The sequence below is a fragment of the Cinclus cinclus genome, chromosome 1, assembly GCF_963662255.1.
Source record: "Cinclus cinclus chromosome 1, bCinCin1.1, whole genome shotgun sequence".
Taxonomy (NCBI): domain Eukaryota; kingdom Metazoa; phylum Chordata; class Aves; order Passeriformes; family Cinclidae; genus Cinclus; species Cinclus cinclus.
In genome coordinates this window covers 91,029,456-91,044,074 of record NC_085046.1, presented here as the reverse complement: position 1 = coordinate 91,044,074, position 14,619 = coordinate 91,029,456, and the positions used below count along the sequence as shown (strand labels likewise).

The window sequence follows — 14,619 nt, the reverse complement described above, 5'->3', positions numbered from 1 at the left end:
CAAAACTACTATATAAAATTACTATTTTGCTACTAAATTACTATTGGAACAGAAGATTTCCCAATTCTTAACTAACTGGCAAACTTATTTCAAGCTCAGAAAAGCTTTTGTTCAAGTAGTACCTCCCTTATCAGAGCTTGTTGATGTACTTGCATTGGCCAAAGAACCAAAACACATAAGAGATATGAACAAAACTATGGAGTGACTTTTGAAGTCTGCTTAGGCACCATAACACCCATCTCTGATGTCCAATGAGCTGAGTTCTTCCTGTGTCTCAAAACAAGGGGGAAAAATGAGGAAGATTATTTTTTTCACATATTTCTGAAAAATAAAGAAGTTATTTTCTGGGAATATGAAGGAAAACAAGGATAGATGTGATGGTTCACTCTTAAGGGGAAAGAAGCACCAGCTTCTCTGGGCATGTACAAGAGATTTTAATTCCATGAGGATATTAGATATGAATGAAGACTGGCAGCTGGTGACAAGTCCAGAGTATGTCCTTTTCCATCCTTGTAACCTTACTGACCATCACTATTACTTCCTTATAAAGTATGTGTTCCTCTAAAAGGCATATTGGTTCTGTAGAAATTAGATATTCTAAACTGCCAATACAATATCCTCCAGATATTTCAGTTTTCAAGAGAAGATCCTGTAACATTACAATTCAGAAAAAAACTTTCTTGGGTTTGACCAAAGGCTCAGAGTCTCACTTTAATTAGGCCATGGTCAGACAGAGTACTTAAGATAAGTAAGAAACTAGGCTCATCTGGACTGATTTGTCCTGACATAAATCCATCTTCCTGTGCAATTCCGGCTGCTGCTACAGCATTCCTCATGGCACTTTTAAGTCCATATTCTGTGTTGATTTATCCCAGTTCTCTCAGTGTTGGACTGTGTTAGGGTGACAGTGACAGACCTGTTTTTGGGGAAAAGAGGCAATCACTGTCAGTAGCTGGCACTAGCTGCTGTCCACAATGTGGTATCTCAAACTGGCTGGGAAAGTACCCTGAGGTGTGCAAGGACCAGCCCCACAAAACCCTGCAGCACAGGGCCACAATGCCCTTGCATCCTCAGGTATGACACAACCCCTAATCTCTCCAATGCAAGCAGCACCCTGGTAAAACTGTTCACAGGACTGCAAAAGCAGCAGGTTATCTACCAGTTAACTTCTTGTGTCACGGAGAAGTCTCTCACCCAATCCATCTTGGAAAAGCCTACACTTATGCCTACAATCACAGACAGAGCCAGCTTTGTTCCCACAGTAACAGACGCAACTCCTATAACATGACCCAGCTTTTTGGCAGTGTCCGACCTCCTTCTGCCGGGGAGCCCTGACTCCAACCTTGGCAAGACCTGCTGAGAAGGGGTTGCTGTGCAACCTGACTGCTGTGCAGCCATCCTTGGCAGCTCAAGACAGCACTCCTCAGTCAAGGCATGCTTTGATGACTGGATCCATGCATTTTTCTGCAAGGAGTCATTTGTTCCCCTAGCAGCTAACATTTCTGGCTGTATCTCCTGTGTGATCAGGCACAGCTTCCTTCCTCTCATACCCACTGGAAAACAACTGTGCCTATCTGCAGTGTTTTTGTTTGTGTCAGGTTACAGCGCTGCCGACAGCCAGGATTCAAGAACACACAGGGAGATAAAGGCCCGGCAGGAGAAGTTTGGGGCCCAAAATGTTCCATGTGCTATACAGAGTGTTTACTCTGGATGCTTGCTTGCTTTTCATTGCTTTCTCTTCCTGCCCCCACCTCCTGCACAGCCCCATAAAGCCAGCTTCTCCCTCCAGCCCAGACTTTGCAGCTTTTCAGTTCAGTTATTGTTTCAGGATATCCTAGGTGTGATCTGGGACAGGAAGCACATCTCTGTTTCTCTCCCTTTCCATGCTTGCATAACTGAGCTCTCCATTTATACTTCAACCTGGCTTCTGCTCCACGGCCTTTTGCATGTGCTTTTGGAGGTAGAGTGGAATTCTTGAAGATCCTGCTGAGGCTCCTACTCAGCCTGTGGGGCAGCTATTTGCACCTGTGGCTACTGGGAACTAGAAAAATCCTTGAATACGTGAAGCCAAGCAGCTGATACAATTTGAGCACATCTGTACAGTGCAATACCCCTTATTGTGACCCCGTTTCTCAAGGCTAGTGACCATGCAAGTAAAACTAGAATACCATTGCAGTATTTTTTTTTAATTTTTCTTGATTTGATTTTAATTTCTTGTGCAGGAGGGGCAATAAATACATCAAAGAATGAAAAAATAACAATGTAACAGATGGAATTCACTAACTCATCTGTTCTCATCTTTTTTCCCCCTGAAAAGCAGAAGTATTCAAACATATTCAGATGAAGCTGCTGAGCCTGGGCATTGCTCAGTTGCAAAGTCTCACGCTTTCCATGACAGTAACTTTAGGACATCATACACGGCAATATTAAGTATATCCCGACGCCAGAGACTTAATTTGAGTATGATTCTTTATCAGGAGGTGGCTTCACAGACGATGGAAGCAGCCCGGGAATGGGGATCAGCGACACGATCGCTGATACTCAGCCCTCTCAGCTCAGGTGAAATCCACTTGGTGAAGGGTCCAGAGGGTAAATCCTACAGGGAGCGGCTGAGGGAGCTGGGGTTGTTCCGCCTGTAGAAAAGGAGGCTCGGGGGACCCTCCTCGATCCCTACAACTCCCTGAAAGGAGACGGCGGCCAGGTGGGGGTCGCTCTCTTCTCCCACACACCCAGCGACAGGATGAGAGGACACAGCCTGCAGTTGCACCAGGGCACATTCAGGTTGGACACCAGGAGGAATTTCTTCACAGGAACCAGCAAACAGAAAAGCTTTAAACTTCTGAAACCCTTGAGGCCTCCCCGCGGCGATCTCCACGCCCGGCCCGCGCCGCTCCGCCCGGCGGCGCCATCAGGCCCCGCCCCCTCAGGCCCCGCCCCGCGCGGGGTCGTTGCCACGGGAGCCGCGCGGGGTCGCGCACGCGGCAGCGGGGAACATGGCGGCGCCCGTGTCGCTCTCTCACATCGCCTGCTGCGCCAACCGGGCGGGCGGCGGTGTCGTGGCCTGGGGCCGCGGCGGCCTCCTCGCCTTCGGCAGCTGCCACGACGTCGTCCTCTACGACCCGGCGGTAAGCTGATGCGCTCTGGGGTGGGACCGGGAGCGGGTCCGGGACCAGTCCCTTACGCTCGGCGCTGTCTGTCTGTCCCGCAGGTGAGGCGGGCGGTCGCCGCCCTCCGCGGCCACGCTGGCAGGGTGAACTGCGTGCGCTGGGTCCGCCGGCGGGACCGCGGTGAGTAGCGCGGGCTCGCTGCCCCCGCCCCCTCGGGATGCGGTGGGGCCGGGGCCGGTTCCCCTCGGGCCGCGGGCGCTGCTGCCCTTGCAGGGGGAGGAGGCGGGGAAGGCTCGGCAGCTGCGGGGCTGAGCTGTACCCCGTAGGAATTAGGGGACTACGACGCTTGCAGTGCATCCTTTCGCCTTATGCCCGGCTTCCCTGTAGGGGTTATCACAGAATCAGTTAGTTTGGAAAATATCTCTGAGATTATCGAGTTCAACCTATGACCCAGCACCACCGTGTCAACTAGACCATGGCACTAAGTGCCATGTCCCGTTTTTTCCTTAAATACCTACAGGAACAGTGACTCCACCACCTCCTTGTGCAGCCCGTTCTAATGTCTAAGAACCCTTTCTGTGAAGACATTTCTCCTGATGTCTGACCTAAACCTCCCCTGGTGCATCTTAAGACTGTTCTCTCATCTTGTCACTTGCTACCTGGGAGAGGAGACCGACCCTCACCTGGCTACTCCCTCCTTTCAGGTGGTTGTAGAGAGTGATGGGGTCCTCCCCAAGCCTCCTCTTCTGCAGGCTAAACGTGCGCAGCTCCCTCAGCCACTCCCCATAAGATGCATGCTACAGACCCTTGTCAGCTCCATTGCCCATTTCTGGACCTGCTCCAGCGCATTAGTGCTCTTCCTGAATTGAGGGGCTCAGAATTGGACACAGTACTCTAGGTGTGGCCTCATTATAACAGATGGGTCTGCAGGAATGCAACCTGCCAAACCCAGGTGAGCTTCCTGGTGGGTGAGGAGATCTCTACTGCTGGCCCCATAGCCAAGGGCACCCCAGTAGCATGGTTACCTGGGGTTGTGGTAGCTCACACAGGTCGATGGTTTGAGCTGCTTGTTCTGCTCCCAGTCTCTCCAGTAAGCTTTGGAGTTTTGTGTGTTTAGACTTTGTAAACTCATTTGCAATGCCTTTTCAGCAATCTCTGATTATAAAGCTCTGAAGTTGCATAGAGGTTAGGTGCTCAAAGAAAAGAATCTTTAGATAAATAGAAATGTTTGAGACATTTATGAGGCTTTTGCTGGATAGTAATTCCAGGATTTAACATTGCTTAGGGCAGGATTTTCATAGGTATATCTTCTTGGCCTTGGGTGTTTATGGAAACTCACTGAAAAAGAGAAATGCAACTGTTGATTAGGCTGCTAATGTAATGTGCTGCTTCTTTTTTTTTGAGAAGTACTGAAGTGCAAACATTAGTTTTTGATAATGATACATACAAACTGCCATCCTTTCAATGGGTTGCACTAAACTTCATATATATATACATATATATATATACACATATATATGTACATAATATTCTTCTTAAAAATTATTAAAAGAAGTTATTTTCCGGGAATTCAGGAATTAAATTTTCTTGTGAAACTTTGAATTCTGTTTGTTTAGTTTTCTCTTGCTTTATTTTCCTATCTTCCAAAAAGACCAAACAAAACCCCAAAAGATGAACTTAAAATGTTGGATTTGAAAGTCTTTTGGAAAGGTATTTTTAGTACTTGCATACAGAACTTTAAATAGTCCTGTGACTTTTCTGTTTTCTTAGGGAATATCTTTCCTCTTAGCCTGTTCTGCACAGTGCTACTCCTATTAACTATACTTTACTTTGGTGGGAACGTTGGTTACCAGTGATACTTTGTGAGTAGTAACCAGCAAAACTGCTTATGTTGCCGTTACAAAGTTAAGCGTACACTGAACTAACCAAAACATATTTCTTAGCTTCTGAAACAGAGTTAATTTCTGGTGGATCTGATAAAGGACTCATTCTTTGGGAATGGAAAGATACAGTAACATGGGATAATCAGGTAAGCAGGAATAGCCTCTTTTAAAATCTTCTTCTGCACTAGTTTCTCACATATCACAAATTGTCTGTTTTGTTGGTATTTCTGGTTCATACTATTTGTTTCACTTTAATTTTTTTTTTTAAAATTGAACCCATTGTGTATATCCTTGAAATTGTTGGTACTTTGTCTTGCTATGGTTTATTATAAATGCTGTTTTTTTCTGTAGTTCATCTTTTTCAAATCACCATTGGTAAAAAAATTGACTAACCTGTCAGTCATTGAGTGGATTTGTCTAGGTGTCTGAAAGACCCTGTATGTCTGTTCTTGACTCCTCAGATTTCTGATCTCATGTGGCTGTTGTCTTGAAACCACCTTAAAACTTCTAAATCATGAGGCCCATTCTGAGCCTGCATGTTCTGTACCCTTTTTCCTTGTTTCCTTATATCAGTTTCTAGTGATTTCTGGTTGACCTGTGCAACAGTGTGGGGTTTGTATGTAGATAGTCTTACCAGGATGATATACAAGTTGGAGTAGATGTTTAACAAAAGTGGAAATAAAAAAATATGCACAACAATTGGCTTTTGTCAGAGAAATGGAGAAGAGTAAGGAGACATAATAATTTATTATTTGTACTGTGAAATGTATGGCAAAAGATTCAGTGTTGTGCAAAAGCGCCTTCAGAATAACCTGAAATTTTGGTAAAAAAAGCCCCACTTTATTATCTAGCTTTTAAAATATTGCTTATTAGGCACTGGATTGTGAATGGCTGTGTAGGTAACCCATTTTATCATCTGACTCAAAGAAGGTTTTTAGACTAGGCATTTTAAAATGCATTAGGATGCATAGTAGGGAGAAATGAACCTACTTTGATGGGGGAAAGTTCTCAGAAATGTTATTTCTGATCCATTGTGATGCATTTATTTGAGTTGACTTACAGACTTTTAAATAAACTTTTTCTCCTGATGTGGTGCACAGCCATATGGCAATAATTTCAAAAGAATATGGCTAAATGTGCACATTTTAATGGCAGTTTCAGACTACTGTAAATTCTTAAAAACAAAGTTCTGTATTGAACCGATCAAAAATTCTTACTGGGGCCTACCAGACTGTATTTTAGAAAGATATGTCAAGTCTGTCTATGATAAAATTTGGATAAATTCTGGATGCCTTCTGGTTGCAAAATTAAAAGCTCATTTTGAGGAACAGTTTGCAAGTTGAACCACCTGTATTTGTTGTCTAAATTTAGCAGTTTTGTTTTTCATCTTAGCATTTGAAGGAGTAAAATGCTGTTTTGGTTTGTAAAGACATGTTTAACATTGCTGCTGTAGCTGCTGCTTAATCCATCGTGTTCTCTGCTCTGTCTCCTTCACTAAGGTTCTCCAAACTTTTGTGAGATGTTCCTTAGGGTAAGGGACAAGAGAAGGAGAAAAAGGAAGGCAAACTGCTCTTTCTAACTTCTATATTGTTTCCAGCTTCCTTGAGGTTTGTATAGTGTGCACAGGAGCATTTAATTCTGTTCAGCTTTGACTAAAATCTTACCAAGTAATTTTACCAATTGATTGCTGCTGTATCCCTCTCTGGATTTCCTGGAATATGCTCTAGCTTAAGCATAGCTTGGCAGACACTCTGTCATTGCAGGTATAGAACTAATTTTCAGTATTAAGTTATTGTTTTCTTAAAATGGCTTTAAAAATTCTCTCATGTAAGTTACATTTAAGGAATTTAAAACTTTGTAAAATTTTCTCATGTGTTCAGCTTGTGAAAAGCATACCTCTCAAAGGCCACACTGAAGCTATTTTTGCTGTGGATGCTGTCTACCAGTCAGATGAACCTGATTTAAGTCTGCTAGTTGCTTCTGCAGCCTCTGACTCTACTGTGAGAATCTGGTCTCGGCATGGTTCAGAAGGTAACATTTTTTTTTTTTTTTTATGTTAGGGATAATATACTGTTAAGTAAGAATCATGAATACTTACCCATTAGGTATTAAATTAAATACTAACATCTTTCTAATGCAACTACATTGATTTCTCTTCAGAGAACATCAAAACACTATATTGGTCTTTAAAAGCCTTGGGTCAGATTTGTTCTGCAGAATGATTTATCTTTATATTTCATCTGGGATGTATGGCCTGAATTTACCTTATTTTAGAATATGTATTCATTGTATGATAATCGGAACCATTGCTTTGCTCTGTAATGTGGAGACAGTCTAGCTGTATGCATGTGTGACATGAAATTACGTAGTAAAATGAATAATGCTGGCACTAGAAAGGTGAGGTTTTACTAGTCACTTGTTTTTTCCTGTTGGCTTGAATCCAATGAACTTTAGGATAATGTGATCTTGACCTTCTGTTGTACTAGGCCTTTGCATGGAAATATGGGAAAACAGCTTTCTAAAATACGTAAGAAATAAGTTGGGTAGATAAGATTTAAGATGTTATTTGCTGGTTGAGTTGTAGTGGCTGCATTTCTTAAGTTACTTTCTTCCTTCTCTGATGTATTTGAAGATTTCATATTGCCTTTCCTATGTGAGAGAGGTGGAGTTGCCAATCTACAGTCTCATGTTCTGGAAGGCATTTTTGGTGCTCTCAAAGAACCTCATGAAGTCCTGTCTTTTTAATTTCGTCTTGCTGGTGTGGGTTACAGTGAGAGGGACTAATTCTTCTGCTGTAGAGAGGTTTTTTTCTGCTATCCTCTTGTTTATTTTGATCTGGATGGCTTACTGGTTTAACCATTTCCAGGATCTCAGGGATGTTTGCAGGGTTTTGCTCATCTCTCTAGCTGTCGTTGTAGCAAATGGATTCAGTTTTATTTTCCTGTGCTGTGAATGCTGTTGCCACAGGATATATTTTGCAATATTTATTGCTTCTTATATGTTACCACAGTGAAGCTGTATAGATTTAATACTCAGTATTATCTTCTAACTCAACTAACTGGATGAATTTTTATGGCCACACAGAAGAGATTATTGTTTAGGCTTCTGAAAAAAAGTAGATTTTTTTCAGCTTCTTAAAATAAAAATGGATGGGAAATTTTAGCTATATAATACAGAAGGAAATGACAGTGTAACTGTAATAATTACAGTGAATGAGATCAACACTGTCTGTTCCTGTTTTCCAGCTAAATGCATTGAAATTCTGCAGTTTGGAAATGGATTTGTTATGGATGTCTGCTTATCCTTCTTGCCTGGCAGCGATGGTAAGTAAAGCTGCACATCTTGAATATCAATGCAGGAAGAAAAATCTAAGAAATCCCCCAAACAGATTTTCAGTTGACTGACTCCAGACCTGTGTGCCACAGTATTTGTTTCCTATGAAATCTGCTTGAGCTGGTTCTCGTATCTAAAGATTCTCTGAACTCTTCTTAGTAATTAAAGACACAGACTGATTGCAGTGTCTTCAAAATGGCACTCAGAGTTGTTTAGCTGAACTCTTGAGATGGAAAGCTTTAAAATGAGGTAACAGTGCTGTAAATGAATGGGGTAGGATGATGCTATTAGTTCCACCTGCTCCTTGTGGTACTGCTGCATATGTTTGTTCTTGTTGCAAGATTCAGAAAAAATCTGAAGGCCTGCATTGAAAACCATAGGTTCCCAAGCAGTGTTCATCAGCTGCTCAATCTTAAATGTGAAAGAGCTGTGAAAGAGTTGAGATGCTGAACTACTTTAGCCTGACTATTCAGTATGGTTTATGTAGGTTTCTATTAACAGAAATGTTAGATTTGGTAGGTTGCTACAGACACATTCTTTTTCTGAAAGTAGGTAGAAGCTTTTTTTTTTTCTTTCTTTTTTTATATTTTTTAATAAAGCAGATGTATCCTCAAGCCAGATAGATATGTTGAATTAAGGTTTTGTTTAAGTATCATTAGAAGTCTTTCACCTGGATGGAGGCCTGCCAGGCTCCCAACTGAAGAAGTGCTAAATTTTCTTACTGTATCTGGAATTTTCAGCTCTTTGATGAATATGTTCCACATTGATGTGTTGTTTTGATTGTATGCCTACAAGCATACTTTATTCTTTGGCTTTGATAATTCTGGGAACTATGAAAGCTTTATCAAGATATGTTGTCCCATTTGGAAATGCCAGTGTCTGTTTTCAGAGCCTGTCTGATACCAAAAGCAGCATCTGTGCCAGTAAAGAACATTTATACCTCTCTCTCTTTCTTTTTTCCTGTAAATACACTAACATGTGCTTATTGAGATGAAGTTAAAAGGCTTGAGGGTAAATTAAAATCATTACTGCAAGTGTGAATATTTAGAAGTGAGGTGCCTGTTGTGTAATATATGAGTATAGCATTCATATTGCAAAACAATAGATTATATCTTCATTTATGATACTGTACAGGTAACAAATTCTCACTGTAACACTCTAGAGTAGTGCATTTGTTCAATGTTGAAGTCATGTTGTATATAAGAGAAGTAACCATACATTCTGAAAACACCATAAATTAAAAATATCATATTAGTTCTTAAAATGTTTCTGAAACTCAAATTGCATAAAGTGTTTGAAGCTTCTTTGAATGGTGAAATAGCAAGGAATTTGTTTTCCAGAGTCCCCGAAACCAGTGTTGCTTAAAGTTACATTGAGAGCGGGACAATACTCTACTATGAACTCTTCCTAGCCCAACTCAGATTAGTTATCCAAAGCAATACAGTGCTCATAAAACTGAAAAAGAGTGCTTTACTTTTCTTGAGAACTGAAATAATTTTCAATTTGCGTAATTTCAATTTGCACGAAAATTTCATTTTGTATGGAATAAAAAAATTTCTAGACATTTGCTTTTTTGTTCCAGTTCCAATGCGAATGACCTTTGCTGCTAAAATTGCCGAGAGACAGTTTAGATTTTGAGCTGTACATATGTAGAAATGTCTTCTGTAGAAATCTGTAAAGGGGCTTGTAATAAAGCATAGCCACTGTTTTCTCCCTAAACCTTATGTAGTAGTCCATATAGTTAAAGAGTATGTTAATTCTGAAATCTAAATACAGTATCTTAAAATATATTATTAAAAATAATCACTGCTGATCATTTGTCAAAAACATTAATCTCTAATGGCAATTTGGAGTTTTAATGGTCTTCAGGGAAAAAATGATCCATGATAAATTTAGGAGTTGCTCAGAAATCTTTATGGAAGGTAAATTGTCAGTTATACAGAGATTCAAAGAGGCTTTTCTCTTTAGAACAATCTGCATTTCTTAAGTCAGGAACTAAATACAGAATTACTTTTCTGAAAATTGTAAGATACATTTCCTGAAGCATTTACAGTAACCTCTAATTTCACCAAGAAAAGAAATTTGAGGCTTACATTGAAAATGGATTCGTATGCAATGGATGGTTTAACTTTCAGAAGACCTTCCTGATGCCTAGGATTTTAACTGATTGAAAATAAATTACTAAAAGAAAAAAATGAGCCACTTTTGTCAAGAAGTCAAATAGGGAAAACTGATAGACTGCTCATAAAAACCTGACCAGTCATTTGCATCTGGAATGCAGTTTAAGCACTTTTCTGGCAGCGTCTTCGTTAAGGAATTTCTGTATATTTGCTGTTTAGCCTTGATGAAGAGCTTTGTGCAGTTTTGGTTGCTTGCTTGCTTTTTGCCTTGCAGTGTTTGCAGAACCTCTGCTTCTAAAGTGCTGGCAATAGGATTTACTATTTTACAGATCTTGATCAGCCATTTGTCATATAATCTGATTCTTCCTACCACCTGGATAATTGCTAATGTTGTAGCTTGGCCTCTGACAGTAAATAGTTGTCTCCTCAGAACTGAATTGCAACAGGCGAAAAAAAAAACAAAAACAGCAAGTGAACTTGGAAAAGCTCTGCTTATCCAACTTACTTTTATTATTTCCTCTGCAGGAATTTTATCTTAATCAGATCCAAATTCTAATAAACCCAAAGCATTTATGTGAAAAGCTATATATTCTAGTCCATTTTTGCCAGATATAGGTTTCTTGATAGAAATTTTTCAGTGAAAGTATTTACATTTGTCTGCATGTCCTAGTTTGAAAGACAGGTATTTGCTAAGAAAGGCAGAATCCTCCCTTTGAAAATGAGAAGTGTGATCCCTCCTCCTTACAAATGATTATAACTTTGGAATTAAGGGAGCTCTGAGGCAAAGATATGGGGGTAGGAATAACAGTTCTTTACTAGTATATCTAACACGACAAACAAGAACAACAACAGCTATGAAATTGCCCACAAACAGAACAGTAACTCAGTCCCAGTGTTTTTTGGCTGCAGGCACCTTTTCCCTGAGCTGCAGTTCCCGGTGCTGGGGGCGGGCGGGTCCCGCAGAGCCGCAGGAGGGCTGGGGGTGATGGCAGCGCTGTCCCAGGGGGAGAGAGAGATGGAGAGAGAGCTCTCCGCTCACGGTGTCGGTTCTGATACTCAGCAGAGTGCTGGATGGTGGCAGATTACAGTGAGAAGGCAGCAGGGCAGGGTCTGACAGCAGTGAGGATGGCTCCTGGCGCTGGGATGGCAGAGATGGGGTAGAGGCAGCGATCGTCCTTCTCCTCCGAACTCCACAGGGGAAATGGGCTGAGCCAGAGCCTTCAGTCTGCTCTTCTGGATGTTTGAATCTTGCTGGGTTTCCCTCTTCTCTCTCCTCCCCCTTGTCACCAGGGCCCAGTCAACAGGTATCTTATCAACAGGTATCCCCATTCTGACAATGGGGAAAATTCCACAGAGGGAAGAGGGAAAGAACCAACCCCCAACACTGCAATAGCAACCAAATCATAATTCTCTCTTTGGTTTTCTTAGTTAAAGTTTCATTCCATTGAGTAAATATGTAATTACAGTAATAGCCCATGAAATGTGTTTCTCAGGAAAGGATGATACTGTCTTCAAGAACATCCATTGTATTGTATTTTATGGAAGAAAATGTCACTCCTGCTCAGTTTCTATGGACCTCACGACCAGGTCATCATTCAAAGCAGCTCATCACTTTCAATCCCAAGCAGGGGTTTTTTAGGCCTATTAGAGGAGGAGACAGAGGTGAATTGTGGCTTAGAGGTTGGAGAGAAGAGGCAAGTGATGGGACTGTTAAGAATGTGGAATGTGAGAAGTGCAAGAGGAACAGTGGATAACTAGGCACGGATTTGGTATAAGTAGAAGAAATTAGTGTAGAGGATAAATATATTATGAATATTCAAGTTGATTTTTGAGCTAGCCATAATAAAGATAAAATTATCTATATGAAGCGATGTTATGGAGGCTTTTTGTTAAAAGAAGTAGTTGATTTTAGTGAAACTTAGTATCTTGTTTTCTATCCAGACTTCAGAAACGCAAATGTCTAACCCTTAACATATAACTTATTTCTTCATAGTTTTATACTAAATTTATTTGCTTTTACTGCTTCAGTCCCGAGGATTAACACTTCCTCCTTATGATGTAAAAAAAGTGGAGTAAGTGCTAACTATTTTGCCTCATCCTCTTCTGTTGGAGAGAGGAGTTAATACACTGCCTAACTTCTTTTTTTAGCCTCAGACATAACGTTCTGTGGTTTGATTCAGTAGACTTACAGGGTTTGTGCACGTCCTAGGTTAGCCAGTGGAAGTCAACTGAGTAGTCTTGAGTGAAAAATGTTTCATTGCTTTCATATTCTTGGGTACAGACAGTGGTCATCTGTCTTCCATTCTTGGTCTTTGTATTTGCTGTATAGTAATTATGCTAACTCCATATAAACCTATCTTCATTATGTAGGAACTTAAATTGCCTTAGTTCTGAGTCATTTTGTTTTGCTCCTTCTGTATTTATTGATATCAACAGGCATTTGTTCTAAAATATAATCAATTAAAAACTCTAATACTTGAATTTCCTACAGATTCAGCTTGAGGCAAACTACTCCTCTTGGCATTTCAGATATTTATACATGTTAGTTGCATGGCAAAATAACTTTTGAGTTCTGTGTTCTTAAGATACTAATTTATTAGGCAGCTGATGTAGAAAACATTAAAAAGCTAAGCTTGCCTGTTTTAGTATTGTTATATTTTGATATATTTCTATATTGGTTTTTACATTATTTATATTTTTTCATATCCTAGAATATTAGATCTTATAAAAAATGATGACCTTCTTTTCCTTTCTAGTACCGATACTGGCTTGTGGTGGTGATGACTGCAAAATAAGTTTGTTTATACAGCAGAATGGTCAGGTAATTACAATTTTTGTCTCTTGCTTAGGGCATTACTGAGTTCTTCTGCTTCTTTTCAAGTGTGTTGTTGTTTTTTTTTTTCAACTTCTTCAGTAAGTTCTTTCTGTCTCTACATAGCCATCGCATACAACAACCTTTTTTCAAACAGTTCATCCATTTTTCTAGGTAATGATGAAGTGCATGTACAGAATATTGAAGCTGAATTCAATGCTTGAAAGTTTGTTTTTCTTGACTTTTTTCCCCTGTGTGAAGATAACCTGTTTCTGTTCGCACTCATACAAAATAGCTGCAACTGTCCTTCTTTATTAAGCATCCAGGCATTGAATTCTTCATATGAAAGTGAAATTTATATCCATAAATTCTTATAATAAAACTGGTATTACTATTATCTGAGAAATTTTGTTTATTGCTAAGTATGTCCTTTATGCTTGACTGCTTTTGAACATCGAAAAAAAGGATTTTTAGGAGTATCCAGTCTTATCAAAGCACACATTTTTCATGTGTTATTTGGAAGCTGGCAATTTTTAGTTTTCCATAGAGATAAATATTCCTTTCGAGCAGTAGAAAAACATTATGTCCTCTCTTGCATCTGTTCAGAAGTTTTGTCAGAATCTAAAGCATGTGGTGAATGACTGTTTTCCAAAACAGAACTCAATACTACTTCTTTCTTTCTCTCACTCCCTTAAAAAACTCCTTTAAACCACAAACGCTCTCCCAATGCACCAGTGAGGCTACCATGTAAAACTCAGCTTTGAAACTGGCATATGTAGAACCACTTGGTCTGCTGCGTTTGCTCAGACACACTCCCTTTGGGGATTAAAGAATAGACAGTCTTTTTTTTCTTGAGAGAGACAAAAGCTACTTCACAGATAATTTTGTCAGTTTGTGTTGCCGTGTACAGCAATAAGACTTTTTTGCTTGCTGTTGTCAAGTAAAATAAGTACTTCATCCCCTTTTTCTGTGTTTCATGTTTTCTTGACCACTCAGTAGAAAAGAAGGGTTCTAGGTTAGATTTTTGATTCTTTTTTTTCTGTGTAACTTTTGACCGAAGTCAGTTTAGTGAATTCCGTGGGAATTAGCAATGGCAGAGTGCCACTGCTGATTCTCAATGTGTTAAAGAAAGACTTTTATTTCAGGGACTGTGCAGTTAGTTTTTCTCATTCAGAGTTTGAAACTTGTTTTCTTGTATGATTCATATTATACGGTTTGCCAAAAATTTTCAGAGATACATAGCTTATTTTGCCCATTGTTGGCCAAACTTTCCGGTGTAACAATAGTCTGTAATTTTAAAAGGCAGTCAGTCTGTGGAGGGTAAAGGAAGGTAACTTGAATAAACAAGTTCCTTCTTAAGCTTC

General features: G+C 40.2%; 1 protein-coding gene across 7 annotated transcripts in view; it reads left to right on the top strand.

Moving 5' to 3' along the window:
• Positions 1 to 2,993: 2,993 nt before the first annotated feature.
• Positions 2,994 to 14,619, top strand: part of ELP2 (elongator acetyltransferase complex subunit 2) — a 37,449-nt gene continuing 25,823 nt past the window's right edge. For 3 of the 7 annotated variants that reach the window (XM_062500378.1, XM_062500383.1, XM_062500354.1), the window contains exons 1-6: positions 2,994 to 3,125; positions 3,209 to 3,287; positions 5,051 to 5,136; positions 6,871 to 7,021; positions 8,236 to 8,313; positions 13,200 to 13,264. In XM_062500378.1, the coding sequence (XP_062356362.1) occupies positions 2,994 to 3,125; positions 3,209 to 3,287; positions 5,051 to 5,136; positions 6,871 to 7,021; positions 8,236 to 8,313; positions 13,200 to 13,264 (591 nt within the window). The remainder of the gene's footprint in view (positions 3,126 to 3,208; positions 3,288 to 5,050; positions 5,137 to 6,870; positions 7,022 to 8,235; positions 8,314 to 13,199; positions 13,265 to 14,619) is intronic. The other 4 variants (XM_062500392.1, XM_062500370.1, XM_062500360.1 and 1 more) reach the window with 3 other exon arrangements.